The sequence below is a fragment of the Phocoena phocoena genome, chromosome X (genome assembly GCF_963924675.1).
Source record: "Phocoena phocoena chromosome X, mPhoPho1.1, whole genome shotgun sequence".
NCBI lineage: Eukaryota > Metazoa > Chordata > Mammalia > Artiodactyla > Phocoenidae > Phocoena > Phocoena phocoena.
The window spans coordinates 114,197,180-114,214,691 of NC_089240.1; the positions used below are offsets into that span (position 1 = coordinate 114,197,180).

The 17,512-nt window shown below is 41.5% G+C and overlaps 1 protein-coding gene across 4 annotated transcripts in view; it reads left to right on the forward strand.

The window, feature by feature from the left end:
• Positions 1–13,873, forward strand: part of INTS6L (integrator complex subunit 6 like) — a 49,279-nt gene extending 35,406 nt beyond the window's left edge. Inside the window, exons 10-18 of one of the 4 annotated variants that reach the window (XM_065900339.1) lie at positions 1,827–1,921; positions 2,886–2,996; positions 5,203–5,421; positions 6,465–6,588; positions 7,951–8,093; positions 9,738–9,972; positions 11,704–12,075; positions 12,952–13,045; positions 13,771–13,873. In XM_065900339.1, the coding sequence (XP_065756411.1) occupies positions 1,827–1,921; positions 2,886–2,996; positions 5,203–5,421; positions 6,465–6,588; positions 7,951–8,093; positions 9,738–9,972; positions 11,704–12,075; positions 12,952–13,045; positions 13,771–13,873 (1,496 nt within the window). Of the gene's footprint in view, positions 1–1,826; positions 1,922–2,885; positions 2,997–5,202; positions 5,422–6,464; positions 6,589–7,950; positions 8,094–9,737; positions 9,973–11,703; positions 12,076–12,951; positions 13,046–13,770 lie in introns of those variants that run through there. The other 3 variants (XM_065900340.1, XM_065900341.1, XM_065900343.1) reach the window with 3 other exon arrangements.
• Positions 13,874–17,512: the final 3,639 nt, after the last annotated feature.

The following is a 17,512-nucleotide window of genomic DNA, read 5'->3' on the forward strand; positions in this document are numbered from 1 at the left end:
CTAAATTGGCTCTTGGGTGGAATCATTGCAATTGGCATTGTTAGAAATATTGAGACTATTATTGACTCTCATTGTCTAATCTATTTATATCTAAATGTCTCTTCAGTCTTGTGGTATTTACATTTGTCAGTTAGTTTCCAAGATCTGCCTAATTCCTTACAGACTTCACACAAAGACATGGTATGACAGGATATTTCTACAGTCTCCGTTCCTTTCTGTCAAGGTATGAATGGTCTTTAAAGGACCTGCATGTTACAATGAGCCAGAAATCTCTTCAGATCTTTTTTCCTTTGTTCTTTCTACCCTGTACCAAAAGAACAAAAGACCTACATTTTATGACTTTGTAAATTCATTTAAATTAGTTTCAGCAGGAGTGAATAATTTATTATAGTAGTAAAAGGAAGAAAATATGTAGTTGCTTTTCTTAACCAAATAAATTCAGAATTTCAAAGAATAACCCTATTTGTAGAGAAATTGTGCATATGGCATAGGGATGGTTTTGTTCCTGGAAGGAAAGCATTTGTTTTTTGGATAAAAGCCAGTAAAACATGAAGAAACAATATAGAGAGTGAATTTATAATACCTTTGATATTTATAGTAAGTGTGGCAGGTTCATGTTGGTTGATGTCGGGATATCAATTTTGAATTATTATATTAAAAAATTTCTTATCCTTGGAAGGAAATAATGAGATATTTTGGGAATTTTCCATGTAGTGTATACAATGCATTTGGATTATTTAAATAATTAAATTTGAGTGTAAAAATATAGGGGATATCTGCTTTTTTAAGGAAAATGTCTTTAGTTATATTAATAATACACCATATTCAAGAACCATACTTAGTTGTACAGAATTTTCAACTTCAACATACATCTCTACTTGCTTTTACTAGGGCCATCAGCCAATTGTTAACTAATGTTTGAGAGACCCAAAGTTTGGCTCAAAATGCCTGACCACAGAAATCAAGGAAATGAAGAGGGGGGAAATATGGATAAACAAAATATACACTGATTAAGGAGAATCCAAAACGTAATTTAGAGCGTGCCATCATTGCCCAGAAATTATTGAGGTATAATTGACATATTCTATTAGTCTCAGGTGTGCAACATAATGATTCGATATTTGTATGTATTGCAAAATGATCACCACGATAAATCTAGCTAACATCCATCACCACACATAGTTCCAATTCTTTCCTTGTGATGAGAAATATTAAGATCTACTCTCTTCGCAGCTTTCAAATATGCACTACAGCGTAGTTAACTATAATCATCACGCTGTACATTACATCCCCATGACTTATTTATGTTATAACTGGAAGTCTGTACCATTTGACCCCCTTCACCCATTTCACCCACCCCCCCGCCCCGGCAACCACCAATCTGCTCTCTGTATCTATGAGTTCGTTTTGTTCTTGTTGTTCTTGTTGTTTTAACATTCTCTATTTAAATGAAAGAAATATTCCATCCACCAGTGACCATGGATTCCTTCTCAGGTGAAAATTACTACACTAGAGTTACCAATATGTAAGATAATATTTCACATAGATCAGAGTCCGTGTTTTAATATTATATTTTATGTAGCTTCACAGATGGAAGATGAATATGTAACCTGAGAATTTATTTCATTTTCTAGAAAACTGCTATATATAATTTTGGTACATAGTACCAAAAAAAGATAATCAAATAAACTCCAATGAAATGTTCATCTAATGTAATTGAAACTGGAAATTTCTAGGAAATTATATAATAGATGTGGGTTGCTTGATTTAGATCTTGGAATTTAGGACTGGAATAGTATAATATTTTCTTGGATTTTCTCTTGCAGATGACTTGTTTAAAGTTCACAAGCTTAAGCCAAATGTGAAGTGGCGACAGGCTTTTGACAGCTACTTAAAAACTCTGCCTCCATACTACTTATTAGTATGTATTAACTCTATCCAATCAATCAAAAACTTCACCCCTGAAATAAGATAGTTTTATTTTTAATGTGTAAATTTGGGTCGCCCTTGTCTTCTCAAATTATGTGTAAGAGCTTGGAGATATCATGGCGGCACAAAAGAGGTCTGCTTATTTTATTTCCTTTAACTGCCATGGTTATTGTTATAAAACACATCTATGTTTCTCTTATAAAAACTAACCTTGTGAAATTATAATTTTGGAATTTAAGAAAAATAGGACTGGATTTATGTATTATATCAACTTCCCTTTTTAACTCTAGAAATTCGCACTATTGGGTTTTCCTCTGAAAAAAAACCAAACAACCTCAAGACATTATATTTACTTATGGCTTGTTAAATGTGTCCTAGACACAGCATGAAGTAGGGGCACTGGTTAGACGGAATCCAAAAAGAGTAAAAAATCACTTGGTGTCATTTGGATCTTTACAATTTGAGAAAAATATTCATAATTATTTTGAACGAGTCATATAATCTAAATCAAGATTATCAAAATCATTTCAGAGGTAGATGTGGTAAACTTTAAGCCAAGTTTCTAGAGGTGAAAAGGCAGAACCTTAAGTGGTACCACTGGTGTCACTGGGAGGAGAAATTGGGGTGTGTTAGTATTTACCATGGCAGGAATGGGGTGCACAATAAAATGCAATGTGAAATGATTTTATGACTTGGGAATTAAGACTGAAAGCAATTTACCTGTTTGAATTTGCTGTTACTTGCTCTTCTTATCCCACTCTCTTCTGATTTTTTTACTTTCTGCTCTTTACTTTTCTGCTATTTTCATTGCCACTTTTTAATGTTCCATGTTTGGTTTTATGTGCAGCACCTTGACTTCTAAGAAATGAATCATGTCCCTTTGCCCCTTATAACTGAAGTTTGAGTATTTTAAGATTTATTCTATTCTTACTGTTGTGTATTTTGTTTCCTTATAGCCATTAAAGAAAGCACTAAGGATGATGGGAGCTCCAAATCTGATATCAGATAATTTAGATTGTGGACTTAGTTACAGTGTTATCTCTTACCTTAAAAAACTCAGCCAACAGGTAGTATTGGTAAAAACAAACAAACAAAAATCCTTTGCCCTCAGAAGTGCATTTCCTTATTCTTTAGTATAACTGTAATTTTCAAATTAAATGTGTATATATTTCTACACTTTATGGATTAGTAATAATGTGATTCTCTATGGCTTCTAGCTTCACCATTAAACTGCAGTTAAGGGTCTGTCAGTATCATTTGATGCTGTGCCATTTCTCCTTTCGCTTGCCAGTTTGTTCTACCCACAAGCTGGTTGATATTTTGTGGCCTAGGAGGGGCAGAGGCTTAATAGAATTATCCATGGGTCACATTTTGTCTATCCTCAACCTAGTTTCTCCTCAAATCACGTTGGGCTAGAGCATCCCCCTTTTTAGGTCAGCACACTGAGGCATGGTGTGATTAATGACTTGCCTGAAATGCGTTTTTAGGCAATAAATATCAGTATGCTTTTTCTTGGAGAGGGGGAGATGAGACCAGTGTTCCTCGCACTGGAGGGTGACAGGCCCTCCATCTGTTCCCCCACCTCATTTGCATTATTCACCTTGTCCCTTGCCTGCCCCTCTCTATTAGTACCTCATCCTCCACTCACCCCTACTTATCGTACTTCTCACCTCTACCTAGCCCATTCTTGCAGGGTGGAAATGTTTGAGAACTACTGAGTTAGAGCTTTACTGCCATACAAATGTGTTATGTTACATGACAAATTAATGCAGCAGCTTTACTTTCTTCTTGTGCACAAATGTATTCCCAGGTAGGGGATAGTAGTAGCACTTGCAGTGACAATAATGCTTCAAGTCGGATATGTTTCAAAGTTGGGCCTTTAGAAAACAGAGCAAATAAGTGTCAGAGCAAATAACTGTCAGATTTCTGGCACCAAAGAACCAAAATGACTCCACAATTTGGGATGCTGACACACCTTGCTAGGAACTGGCAAAAACTTAAGTATAGTCTGGAGTTTACCAGCTCCTACCAGACCACTGTGCTCATAAATGCAAAAGAAAGTAAAGGCAAACCCAGATTTCTGATCTATCAAGTGTCCCCTTAACCCCTTTCCCTCTCTGCTAATAGATTTTTGTTGTTGTTGTTAAATGTTTTGTTTTGGTTATTTATTTATTTATTGATCTATTGATTTATATTTTTTTATTTGATGTTTACCTTAGGCCTTTAAGGCTGTGTCAGCAGGGTATGGCCAGAAGGAAGAATAGTGAACAGAGTTGAAACTCATGCAAGTTCTGGGGCTTTCTGGGACACGTTGCTTGTACAGTTTTATCAATGACCTTTCAGGACCAGTTTGTGGAAACAGACCCTTCATTTGCTCTTATCCCTTATTTCATGACTAAGTTTTTAAAAAGATAATAAACATACTTAATTCCAATAATTAGGGAAAACTTATGAGTATCTCTGACCAAACCACAAGAAATTCAAAATTAATTTGGGCTTACTGGACATTGGTGGAATTCCACCTTTTAGAGAAAAAGAAAAGATCGTTACTAATTTATACTAGCTCTAATTACTAATTTAATTACTAATTTAATAACTCTATGTCACCAGTGTTCTTTGAACCATCTCAGATGTATGTAAATCACAAAATATGCCCAAATATATTGCTACAATACATTCTCGAGCAATATTTATCAATATGGTATAATAGTGTCTATTAAGAGGATTTTTTTTCTTGTGAGTTAGTAAGAAACTTACTGAGTACATATTACAAATTATTTACTTGGTAATATTTGTTAAGTATTACTTTTGAGGGGGTGGTCTGATATTAGAACTAAACACTATAAGTTTTTTTCAGATATAATGCAATCTATGTAATCTGAATTTTAGTACTAGTGTACTTTTATAAATACAGAGTTTTACCCTTTATGTCTGGGTCCGAAATGAATATGTTCACTTAGACTAGATTTTACAGTAGCAAAATGTGATTTTACGTGTAATTCTTACCCATGGTTTTCATTCTCTCCATGATTCGATCATAATTTTGACACTAGACAAGAGAAAAAAAAATGTATTATTTGTCTTTCTAGCCCCCTCTCTCTGTTTGCTGTGGTAGTACAGAGAAGCACAGGAAAATGTTTAATTATCCGTTTTTCTGTGATTTGCGATTGAAATTTGTTCAATGGGGTTCTTAAAGTATTATCTTTCTTAAGTAGTAAAAACAATAGTGATAATATGGATCTTTTCATAACGTACTATGTACTTTCATTTTAGACCAAACTAGAGTCAGAACGAATACTAGCATCAGTGGGGAAGAAACCTCCCCAGGAAATTGGAATCAAAGTGAAAAATCATTCTGGAGGTGGCGTGTCCTTGACTCACAATAAAAATTTTAGAAAACTATTGAAAGAAATCATAGGAGAAACAGCACCGAGACTGGCAGAATTGAATACCAAAGAATTTGCCGGCTTCCAAGTAGGGCTCTTAAACAAGGTAAACTGTGACATAAATAGATTGTTTGGGGTGGGGGTGGGGTGGTAAGGTCTGTGAAAGATAAAGGGGAGAAGGAACACGAGTAAGCAGAGAGAGCTTTCAGATCCCTTGCAGAACATTTGGTCCTAAACAAAATGTCCATAAGACATTTGGTCCACACCAAAAGGTTCTTGAAATCTGGTTCGATCCAAAACATATCCATGAGCATATTTGGTTCATGCCAAATGGTTTTGGACAGAACCAAATATCAAGGACCCTTTGGTGTGGACCACATGTCTCCATGGACATTTTGGACAGGACCAAGTGTGACCAATTATCAAGGACCTCTGGCGTGGACCAAATGTTGTACAGACATTTTGGACAGGACCAAATGTCTGCTAACCGTCAGATTACACTGCTGAACTAACACTTGTGAGAGGGTGGGGGAAGGAAGGAGGAATGGGTATGAAGAGCCTCAGACATCAGTATAGCTTGTAGAAAATCTTAACCAGCCCAGAAGGGAAGCCTGGCACCACGATCTCCCATAGAGTAGGTCCACATTGGGCAGAACTGGCCAGGCCCTAACATCCCCCATCATCCTCCATCACTGGCTGGGGGCAGCCTGGGGAAGAGCACAGCCTGGGCTCCAGTGCTGCCCCAGATCCCAAAGGTACACTGGGGCTGGAGGTGGTCAGATCACTGCAGCCCTTGCAGGATCAGCCACTGCTTCCCGGATGGACATCCCAGCAGCTCACCCCCGTGGCTGCAGGCGGGCTACATCTAGATTACAAACAGTGGGCCTGCAAGGCTTCCCCCGGCACAAATCTCAGGATTTGATGTTTTAAATGACATACTGAAAAAGGATATTCCCAGTGGCTTTAATGCTCTGTGGGTGTATTAGGATTCAGAACACAGCCAGCGAAGGCAAATTTTCCACTGGCAAAATTCTACTGTAGTTAGTTGTAATGAATATCCCTCTCTTCACTAAGATTTTAAGAGGATTAGGAATTATATTTCTATATTAAAAGCCTCAGGAGTAACTGAAATTGTTTCATTTCAAATAGGATTTGAAACCTCAGACGTATAGAAATGCTTATGATATTCCACGTAGAGGTCTTTTAGACCAGTTAACCAGAATGCGATCCAATCTGCTGAAAACACACAAGTTTATTGTTGGACAAGATGAAGGTAAGTGAACAAAGAAGCACTTTTTGTTGATTAGGCAAATGTCAAGTCTGACTCTCACGAAGATGTTTATTGCATAACGAGTAAGTTATTTTGTAATACTTTAATATTTATAATGCCTCTTTTCCGGAATCCCTTCAGCTACCCAGGAACAAGTTTATTGTTCTCGGGTTTAAGGGGAAGTGTGCATTAATCGGTGCATATATTACACTACACGTTTTAGCTCTTGTAAGTCTCAAAGCAACCCCATGAGATAGATGCTGTGTTTATGCCCATTTTTATGGACATTGGAACTGAGAGTGAGCATTTTAGTAGTTTACCCAGGTTTAGTGAGTTGGAAAGTGGCAGAACCTAGGTCTATCAGATTCCGGAAATTGCATGCCCCGAAGCTATACCGCCCAGCCTACTGTGATGAATTCAATCCAAATTCCTTATTTACAGGAAAAGAATGAACCTGATATTGTCTAGGATAATTGGTGATGGTGTGTAATTTCCCTTTACTCCATTTTGCTCGTTTTAAGCAGGGTCATTTGTCCATTAAAATGTGCAAATCTTAGCCTGGCCAACCTCCTGAAATTATACGCCATTTTGTTTTTGTTTTTGTTTTTTTTTTGGCAGGGGAGACTTTTCTAGGAAGAGAGCCTGTAGATCTAATCAAATTTTCCAAGAGGGTGAGGCCCGCTAACCAAGATTCTCTGGATGATAAGAGAAAACCATGGAGCCTAGGCTCCTTTTTTTAAAAATAAATTTATTTTTAAATTTTATTTTATTTTTGGCTGCGTTGGGTCTTCGTTGCTGTGTGCGGGCTTTCTCTAGTTGCGGCGAGCAGGGGCTACTCTTCGTTGTGGTGCGCGGGCTTCTCATTGTGGTGGCTTCTCTTGTTGCGGAGCACGGGCTCTAGAGTGCAGGCTTCAGTAGTTGTGGTGCACGGGCTTAGCTGCTCCGCGGCATGTGGGATCTTCCCGGGCCAGGGCTTGAACCCATGTCCCCCGCGTTGGCAGGTGGATTCTTAACCACTGCGCCACCAGGGAAGCCCTGAGCCTAGGCTCTTGAAAACACAAAATATGGGGTTTTGAGTTAGGATGGTGGTATAGGGAATGTCAGCCCCTTCTCGAACCTGGTATGAAGAGTGAGGGAGGGAGTTGTTCTTGCCCTAGGGATTTGAGCTTGTAGGCCGAAGTGATGGTAGACTGAGTGATGAGTGGGATGAAGAGAGATGATTTTAGATCCAGGCTGCTAGATTCGAGATTTTAGACTGTCGGTTGCCAAGATACACAATGCTAAATCAGACTATGATCATGTCCTCTCAAAAGGACCACACACTTCTGCTGTATAGTATCTGTTGCTTTTCCGGTGATTTTGCAGATTCCCTTCATAGTGTTCCAGTCGCACAAATGGGTAACTATCAAGAATATCTAAAGACACTGGCTTCTCCACTTCGAGAGATTGATCCAGATCAACCAAAAAGACTACATACTTTTGGCAATCCATTTAAGCAAGATAAGAAGGTGGGATACCTATTTCTATGTCTGCCTAGATCGTGATATTCTTGCAATAATTCCTTTCTTCTTGGCAACGTGTAGGTAACTCAGAGATTCTCCTTCTGTTTGTTTAAGAGATAAAATATGCCTCCAGGGCTCTTTGTGAATGGAAAGTGGGAGCCTCCTTATGCAAGAGTGTGTTGGTTGAACAAAGTGATAGCTGCCATTTACTGCGTACCGTAGTAGGTGCTATTTTAAATGATAACATTGAATGCTCACAGCTGCAGATGAGTGCTACTGTCCGCCCTATAATATGAAATCACAGCTCATAGTGGCCAAATGGTTCACCCCGAGTGACACGACTGCTAAGAGCCAGGATTTGAACCCCCGTCTTTCCAGCTCCAGAGTCTGTATTTGTTCCCACCTCCACACACTAATTCCTTTAATATTGAGATCACTGTTTATTTCCTCTGTTTACATTATTCAGCTCTCTAGTGCTGTATCTAGACAGTTATAAAGTATTCCTCTTGAAATATGAAGTACTAAGTGGTGTTGCCTTATTGGCTTGTTCTACATGTGAGATGTGTGCGTGAGATATACATGTGAGATGCATGTGTGTGCATGCGTGTGTGTGTGTGTGTGTATCTCTGTGTGTATAAGTGAGAGATATACTGACTTGACCATATAAGCATGAAGACAAATGGAGATTATATCTGCATTCATAGAGGAGACCATTGTTATAAACGTGCAGACCGTGAAATAATGTCTTCTGTAGCAAAAGTAGACTGAAAGGTATTCTGCTTCACCTGAATCTTCAATTAACTGGAGTTTTTCTTAATCTTTCTGTGTCTTGGTTTCCTCATTTGTGGCACTGGAGATAACTATAACACCTAACTAATAGAGCTCTGTGGAGTATTGACTTAGTACCTGTACACCATTTAGAACATTACCTGACACGTGGTACATGCTCAGTGACTATGTTTTCCCCTTTATGTACTGTTTTGCTTTGGGAAATGCTTTGGAAAAGTCATTTATTATGATTTTATTCAAATAATGGGAGTGCGCATTCTTGGATTATCCTTGGATGAGAACAGCTTTTAGTTAACCTTCTATACTGCTGGCTCTCATCTTTTATCTAGTCCCAAGGGTGAAAAGCCCCCTCCCTCATTTCTGTCCAGCACCAAGGTGGACATATTTGAATCTCTGTGAGATTGCTGTTGGGGGAATGACATTTCCCATCTACCTGCCCATCACCGTTTTCATGCAGCATTCTATACAGTGACTATCAATATTTCTTAAGGATGGGTTTAAAGCACACAAAAGGGAATGAATTGCCTTACCAAGGGTTGATGCAAAATGGTTTGTATCTTCTTCAGAAAGGTCACTGTGGGTTTATTCCCACTTTGGAGCTCTCATCGCGTTGCTCATTCCCCAAGCTTTCTGGTTAATCGTGATTGTGTTATGTTTGACCTTACAACAAGTTTCCTCCTCGTTCCACTTAGACTGGGTTGAAATTGAATAGCGTTTCCTGAGAACAGCCTCTGTGGGGTATGGCAAATCTTTGGCCGATGATTAAGATCTATATTGGTGATGTAGCGTATGATTGTATATGCATGTGAAGAGTTCGTGCAGTGCTGTCTTTAATGGAATATGTTCATTGATGTTTTCTAGGGAATGATGATTGATGAAGCAGATGAGTTTGTAACAGGGCCACAAAACAAAGTGAAACGTCCTGGAGAACCCAGCAGTCCTCTGTCATCTAAGAGAAGGCGGAGTATGTCCCTGCTGTTGAGGAAACCACAAACACCACCTACTGTAACTAACCACGTGGGCGGAAAGGGACCACCCTCAGCCTCGTGGTTCCCATCTTATCCAAACCTCATAAAACCCACCCTTGTACATACAGGTATAGAGTAGTGGTTGTGATTTCCTTATGGCCCCTAGAGGACTAAGACACTAAACAATTTTCTTTTCCTTTGTATTCATTTCTTTTGTATTCAGTTTTTGTTCGTTAAGTAAACCGTTATTAAACCATCTATGTGGTAGGTACCAAGGGCCCCGTGGGGAGTGGAGACTGTGTTTCAAGGATCTCAATATGTATGAGGGGAAGAAGATCCTTACTTTCATAGTAATTAACACAAGTTGGAGAAATGGCAAGAGATATGCCTGTTTGCTTTGCCAGGGCAAGGCGGAAGGATGTGCAGCCATTTGGAGTTGCTGAGTCAGTAGGAGCAAATGGGCTCAACAAGGGATGGGTCTGCATGTGTGTTCTGTGTCCCCAATTCCTCTCTATGCTCCAACCCAGTGCAGTCTGAACCGGCCTCCTCCATTCCACTGGATGATGCCCAATATAAATCCCGCATCCCACCATTTCTCTCCATTCTTCTGATCTGGGCTGCCCTCATGTCACCAAGCTACTCCAATAGCTTCTTATCTGATTTCCCTACTTCCCATCTTCTGCACATCTAAGTCACTTCCTGCCCTGCAGACAAAGTGATCACGCCAACACAGAAATGAGATCACGCCACATCCATGCTGAAGACCCATCATCACCTTTCCTAGGCACTCAGAACACAGTCTGAGCTCCCGACCCTGGTCTCCCAGCTGTGCACGACCTGGGCCCGCCATCCTCTCCTAACACGTGGCCTGTCATCTCCTCCTTGCTCTCTCTGCCTCTGTCCTTTGCTCTGTGCTCCCTGGCCAGTCCCCTCCCCGGGGCTCTGCACGTGCCCTTGCCGCAGCCTGGAGCTCTTCCTCTGCATGTGCACAGGCCGGCTCTCTCTCCTCCTCCAGGCTCTGCCCAAAGGACACCTCCTCAGGAGGGTCTTCCCGACCACGTGGTCCGCTGGGGCTCCCCCTCCTGCTCTCTGTCCCATCCCTGCTTGCTTCTTCCCTAACACGAATTCCAACTGTAATAATTTTGTTGGATCATTGCGCACCTACTGCCTGGCCTCCCCATGAGCATGGAAGCTCCATAAGGGCGGGGACTGTTGGCGTCTGTCCTGTTGGCTGCCGCTCCCCGGCTCCTGGCACGGCGTCCGGCACAGAGCAGGACGAGTCAATGGAGAAGAGCTGTCAGACCTGGAGTAAAAAGAAACTCAGGTTTCTGGGAGAGAAAAGATGTATGAGGAAGATCTTATACTGACAGGGATTTGGGGTGGGGTGACGGGGGCCATACAGAGCCTTCAGGTCTAGTGGCCACCACCTGTGTTTCCTCAGAACTTTGGAGGGAGAGAGGCGGGAGTTTGGCGGGGGGGCCATGTAATCTGACGTCAAGCTCGGTAGAGCATGGCATTTCATAGGTAAAGGACAGAAATCATGCCACCAAGTGAGACTGGCTGCTTTTCAGCTTGTAAAGCACGAGCTGCAGCTCAGCCCTCAGCACCAGGGACCTGAGCCTCTTTATTCGTTGTACTGTCTTACTTGGTTTCCATATGTGTTCATGGTGCCACGAAGAGAAGAAAGTGCGTTTGTCGTATTACCTTCCTGAGCCCAATTTGAGGGGTCTCAGGCTCCATCTGGTACATCCTCTTGCTTTATGAAACAATTTCCTCAAAACTGAGGAGCACCGGGTGGTCCCTGTGGGGTTGCCATAATGCACCTACATCACAGCTCCACTTGTTAATTTGGTTTCCAGATGTTACTGTCACTCACGGTGTTCATGAGAAGATGGAAAATGGTCAAATCTCACCCGATGGCTTCCTGTCAAAATCCGCTGCCCCAGAGCTTATGAATATGGCAGGAGATAGTATCCCGCCCGCCCAAGTGGATTCCCTGTCTGATGATTTCACTAGTCTCAGGAAAGATGACCTGATGCACAGTCCTGGTAGTAATGCAGTCATAGGAGGAACCAAGAACGGCAGCGTCTCTGTAGATGATCGAAAAGTCTCGGTAACATCTGCTTTGGAAACTGGGCCAAATACATCACAAATAACTTCTGCTATGGCACAAGGAATCAATGCTGATATAAAACACCAGTTAATGAAGGAAGTTCGAAGATTTGGGCGAAGTAAGTAGTGAAAGACCATCTATCAATAATATAATGGAGGTCCCTTTCCGTTTAGGATTCACAATAGATTCAAGGTATCTCTTGAGGTGCATTTTTGGGAAGTATTGGGTTTTCACATAATTTAAAATGATTCCTCTTGCTTTACCTAAAAAAGACCCAATACACCTTTCTCTCTTTCTTTCCCCTTACTTACTGTAATAGTTTCCTTTTGCTGCTGTAACAAGTTATCACAAACTTCGTGGCTCAAAACTGTATTATCTTAGAGTTGTGGAAGTCAGATCTGAAATTATTTTCACTGGGCTAGCATGAAGGTGTTGGCAGGCCAGGGTTCCTTCTGCAGGCTCTAGGGAGAATCTTTTTCCTTGCCTCTTCCAGCTTCTACAGGCTGCCTGTGTTCCTTCGCTCGTGGGCCCTTCCTCCATCTTCAAGCCAGCAACTTAGCCCCTTCTCTCTTCTGTAACCTCTGCTCCCACCCTTACATCTTTTCTTTCTGACCAGCTCTACTGCCTCCCTTTTATAAGGATATTTGTGGTTACGTTGGGCAACATGTATAAACATGGATAATCTCCCCATCTCAAGAGCCATAACTTAATCACATCTGCAAAGTAAGGTCTCTTTTGCCATATTAGGTAACATGTTCACAGGTTCTCAGAATTAGGACATGGACAACTTGGGGGGCCATTATTCAGCAGACCACATTTAATTAGTGTTTAGAGTTTCCCTAGCAGATATGTGTGGATATCTTGATTTGAGTGTTTCAAATACAAACTATACCTAACTTTCCACACACAAGGAATGATTACTGATGATGTGTAAAGATTGAATTTTATTTTTCATCCATATTTTTAAAAATACTCATTTTTTTAATATCTTCAGAGTATGAAAGAATTTTCATTTTGCTTGAAGGAGTGCAAGGACCTCTTGCAGTGAGGAAACAATTCGTTGAATTTACCATCAAGGAAGCTGCAAGGTGGGTGTAAAGAGGAACTCTTCATTGTGTTTTTTGAAGCAGGAGGGCCGCCCAATGCAAGACGGGTGGAGGGATTGGCGCTGCCTTGCTTTTCTTTTCTTTTTTTTAATTAATTAATTTATTTAATTTTGGCTGCGTTGGGTCTTCATTGCTGTGCACGGGCTTTCTCAAGTTGCAGCGAGCAGGGGCTACTCTTTGTTGCAGTGCATGGGCTTCTCGTTGCGGTGACTTCTCTCGTTGTGGAACACGGGCTCTAGGCGTGCGGGCTTCAGTAGTTGTGGCATGCGGGCTCACTAGTTGTGGCACACGGGCTTAGTTGCTCCGCGGCATGGGGGATCTTCCCGGACCAGGGCTCAAACCCGTTTTCCTCTGCGTTGGCAGACGGATTCTTAACCACAGTGCCAACAGGGAAGTCCTGCCTTGCTTTCCTAAGCCCTGGCCCTCAGTCATAGTTACAGCTGTCTGCAGAGGCGTTTAGATCAATACTACCTGAGGCCAATTCACTCATCCAGGTCTGTGGAGCCTTTTGCACTCCTCACAGTCTGAGGTGGGCTTGGGCTCTCAGCTGGTAATCTCGATATTAGCTAAGCCCTATCTTTACACGGACATACATTTTCTATTTCCCATGTGAATGGCCATTCCAACTTTGTACCCCGCATGGTGCCTCGCGCATCATAAATGCTTTAAGGACCTTTTGGATAATAAAATTTCTTTTTCTTTTTTAGGTTCAAAAGACGAGTCTTAATTCAGTACCTTGAGAAGCTACTAGAAAAAATAGAATCCCATCACCTTCTCAACAACGTTAATCACATCAACAGCAGATCATGATGTTAACACAATGACCAAGGAGGAAAAAAGAATAAGTGTTCTGTGCTGTAGGATAGAATGGGATATTGTTGATTATCCTACGATGTTTTAGTCAAGGGAACTTCCTTCCAGAGGCTAAGAAAAAGCAGTGGAGCTTTTTGTTTTCAGATTCTCTGGCGGGAAAAGCTGGCTTTTGCCCTATGAGTTTTCTTTGAAAGTATTAATTGGTTATTTTGTTGTTACTTTTCCCAATTGAGGAAGGTGATGTTATTAATCCAGCAGGTTAAAATTAGTAAACCCTGTCGCCCCTACCACATGTGATAAGGGTTCACTCTTGAACTTGGCCGTCCTGGGCATTTCCAGAGTGACTAGGGGCTACGTGCAGGTGGGGCACTACTTGGTGCTCTTACTATGTCCTTTAGAAAGAATAGGTGTTCAGAGGCCAACTGGTAATCTTGTGTGTGCTGAACAAAGTTTTCAACCGTTCCTAGTTGTGCCTTTAAAACCATGCAAGATTCAGGACAGTTTGGATCAAAGAGTAAGAAAGCTGCTATTTGGGTAAGTTATTTCTCCGTGGGAGAGGCAGGGGAAGTCACCAAACAATCTACCTCCAACTCTGTTCTATTTTGTCTAGAGACATTACAAAGTGCACCTGAGGCTGCCTCAACCCCTGACGTTTGTTCTCGCATGTGACTACAGAAAGTCTTCAGGGGGACTTGTGCATTCTGTGCTTCAGAAGCACTAAAAGACAAAATAATGCCTATATTTCCTTTAATGTTTATACAAAGGTTTATATGGAGCAGTATTGTTATCTTTGTATTAATTTGCAAAATTTTAAGTGTACAAAGAGATTTTGACTTGCATATATAAAATAAATCATTTTATTGATTTTTCACAAGGTCCCTGATGCTAGAGAAATTTCTAGTTTTCTGTTTCTTCTGCTTTGTTATTCCTTTCAGAAAAAAAAAGTGCACACTGTTGTTGTTTTTATTAATAGATTTATTTTATTTCTTTACTTCTTTATTTTTTGGCTGCGTTGGGTCCTCCGTTGCTGCACGCGGGCTTTCTGTAGTTGCCGCGAACAGGGGCTACCCTTCATTGCGGTGTGCGGGCTTTCATTGAAGCGCCTTCTCTTGTTGTGGAGCACGGGCTCTAGGCGCACGGGCTTCAGTAGTTGTGGCTCAGGGGCTCTAGAGTGCAGGCTCAGTAGTAGTGGCACACGGGCTTAGTTGCTCTGTGGCATGTGGGATCTTCCTGGGCCAGGGCTCGAACCTGTGTCCCCTGCCTTGGCAGGCGGATTCCCAACCACTGCGCCACCAGGGAAGCCGCCACACTGCTGAATTAAGATGTTAGCAGAAGGATGTAAACTTCAAAACGTCACTCACGGAACTTAGTGATATTGGTGAACATGGTGGTGTAGGGCACTCTGGGTAGGGTCCTCCAGGAACACTGGAAACACCGGGAAAACAAGGATCGGAATCAAGTTTATTGGAACTCTGGAAGATCATCAGAGGTTTACAGCAACCAAGCGAATGTTAAGTCTGAAGAAGAGCCACGAAATGTGACAGGAGAATTTGCTGGCATTTTAAGTTATTCTTGCCCCAGCCCTTTCCTAGTAGAGCAGCGGTCTTGACGATGTCAGCGTGCATTCCAAGTGAGGGTTCCTGGCTCAGGAGGGAGGAGAGTAAGACCTTACTCCCAAGGAATTGTGTTTGTTTAAAGCTGTCTAGAAGGCTCCCTGAAGGGCTGACGCAAGGGGATTTTTTGCTTTTCTGTTGTCTTAACTCTAAGCTCTTTTAGAGTGGTGAAGCAGCTATGTTGAAGGACGTTCCTCAGAAACATTGAAAGGCAAGTGAATAAGCTGCCGATGCTTATGGCAAACAACAGACATGCCAGAATTCTGGAAAGAAAAACTGAGGAGTGAGATACTTTGGAAAAGTAAGGCTTTGAAATGCTCCCATGTATATCTGGGTATCTAGAAAACCATGTGCATGCCCAGGGCAGGACTCAGTCAGAAAAGACCGGAGAAGACCGTAAGATTTCACCTCTGGCTAATCTTTAGGGTCAGCACAATAAATGACTAGAACAACTAATTAGAACATCAGTAAGGAGGGACTTCCCTGGTGGCGCAGTGGTTAAGAATCCGCCTGCCAATGCAGGGGACATGGGTCTGAGCCCTGGTCCGGGAAGATCCCACATGCCGCGGATCAACTAAGCCCGTGCGCCACAACTACTGAACCTGTGCTCTAGAGCCCACAAGCCACAACTACTGAGCCTGCGTGCCACAACTACTGAAGGCCGTGTGCCTAGAGCCCGTGCTCCGCAACAAGAGAAGCCATCACAAGAGACGCCTGCTCACCGCAATGAAGAGTAGCCCCCGCTCGCCGCAAGTAGAGAAATCCCACGTGCAGCAACGAAGACCCAACACAGCCAAAAATAAATAAATACATAAAATTATATTTAATAAAAAAGGAGATCAGTAAGGAAATAGAGGCCTTGAACAGCACTATAAACCAATTAGGTCTAATAGACACCTATACAACACCCCACACCACAAGAGCAAAGTACATATTCTTCTCAGGTACTCACGGAGTACTCTCCAGGGTTGACCATATATTAAGCCACAAAACAAGTCTCAATAAATTTTGTAACATTGAAATCATACAACAAATCTTTGCCATAATGGAGTCAAACCAGAAATCAGTAACAGAAGTTGGACCCTCACCTCATACCATATATCAAAATTAATTAAAATGAATCAGTACCTACCTGTAAGAGTTAAAACCACAAAATTCTAAGAAGGAAACTTTGGAGTAATAGTTTTTGACCTTGGATTTGGCAATGGTTTCTTAAATAAGACACCAAACACACAAGCAACAAAAGAACAATATAATTTGACTTCATTAAAATTCAAAGCTCTTGTGCGTCAAAGGACTCAATCAAGAGAGTGTGACAGGGCAGCCCATAGGATAGGGGGAAATATTTGCAAAGCACATACCTGATAAAGGTCTAGTGTCCATTGTATAAATAGAATTCTTTCAACTCAACAACATAATCTAAGGAAGAAATAGGCAAAGAGCTTGAAAAGACATTTCTCCAAAGAACATATACACATGGCCAACAAGCACATGAAAAGATGCTCAGCACCATTACTCATTAGGAAAATGCAAATCAAAAGCACAACGAGATACCATTTCACACCTACTAGGATGGTAATAATCAAAAAGAGGAAGAGCAAGTGCGGAGGATGCAGAGAAATTGGAATGGAGCACTGATACATGGTACAGCATGGACGAACATTGAAAGCAGTATGCTAAGTGAAAGAAACCAGAGGAAACAGAGCCCATATTGTATGATACCATTTATATGAAGTATCAAGAACCGGCAAATCCATAGAGATTGAAAGTAGATAACTGGTTGTGAGGGGCTGGGGAAGGGGGAAATGGGAATGACTGCTGATGGCGTTTCCTTTTAGGATTGTAGAACAGTTTTAGAACCAGATAGTTCTGTGATGGCTGCACAACGTTGTGTGAAGGTACTTTATGCCATTGAGTTGTACATTTTAAAATGGTAACTTTTACGGAATTCCCTGGCAGTCCAGTATTTAGGATTCCGCGCTTCCACTGCCAGAGGCCTGGGTTCGATCCCTGGTCGGGGAAC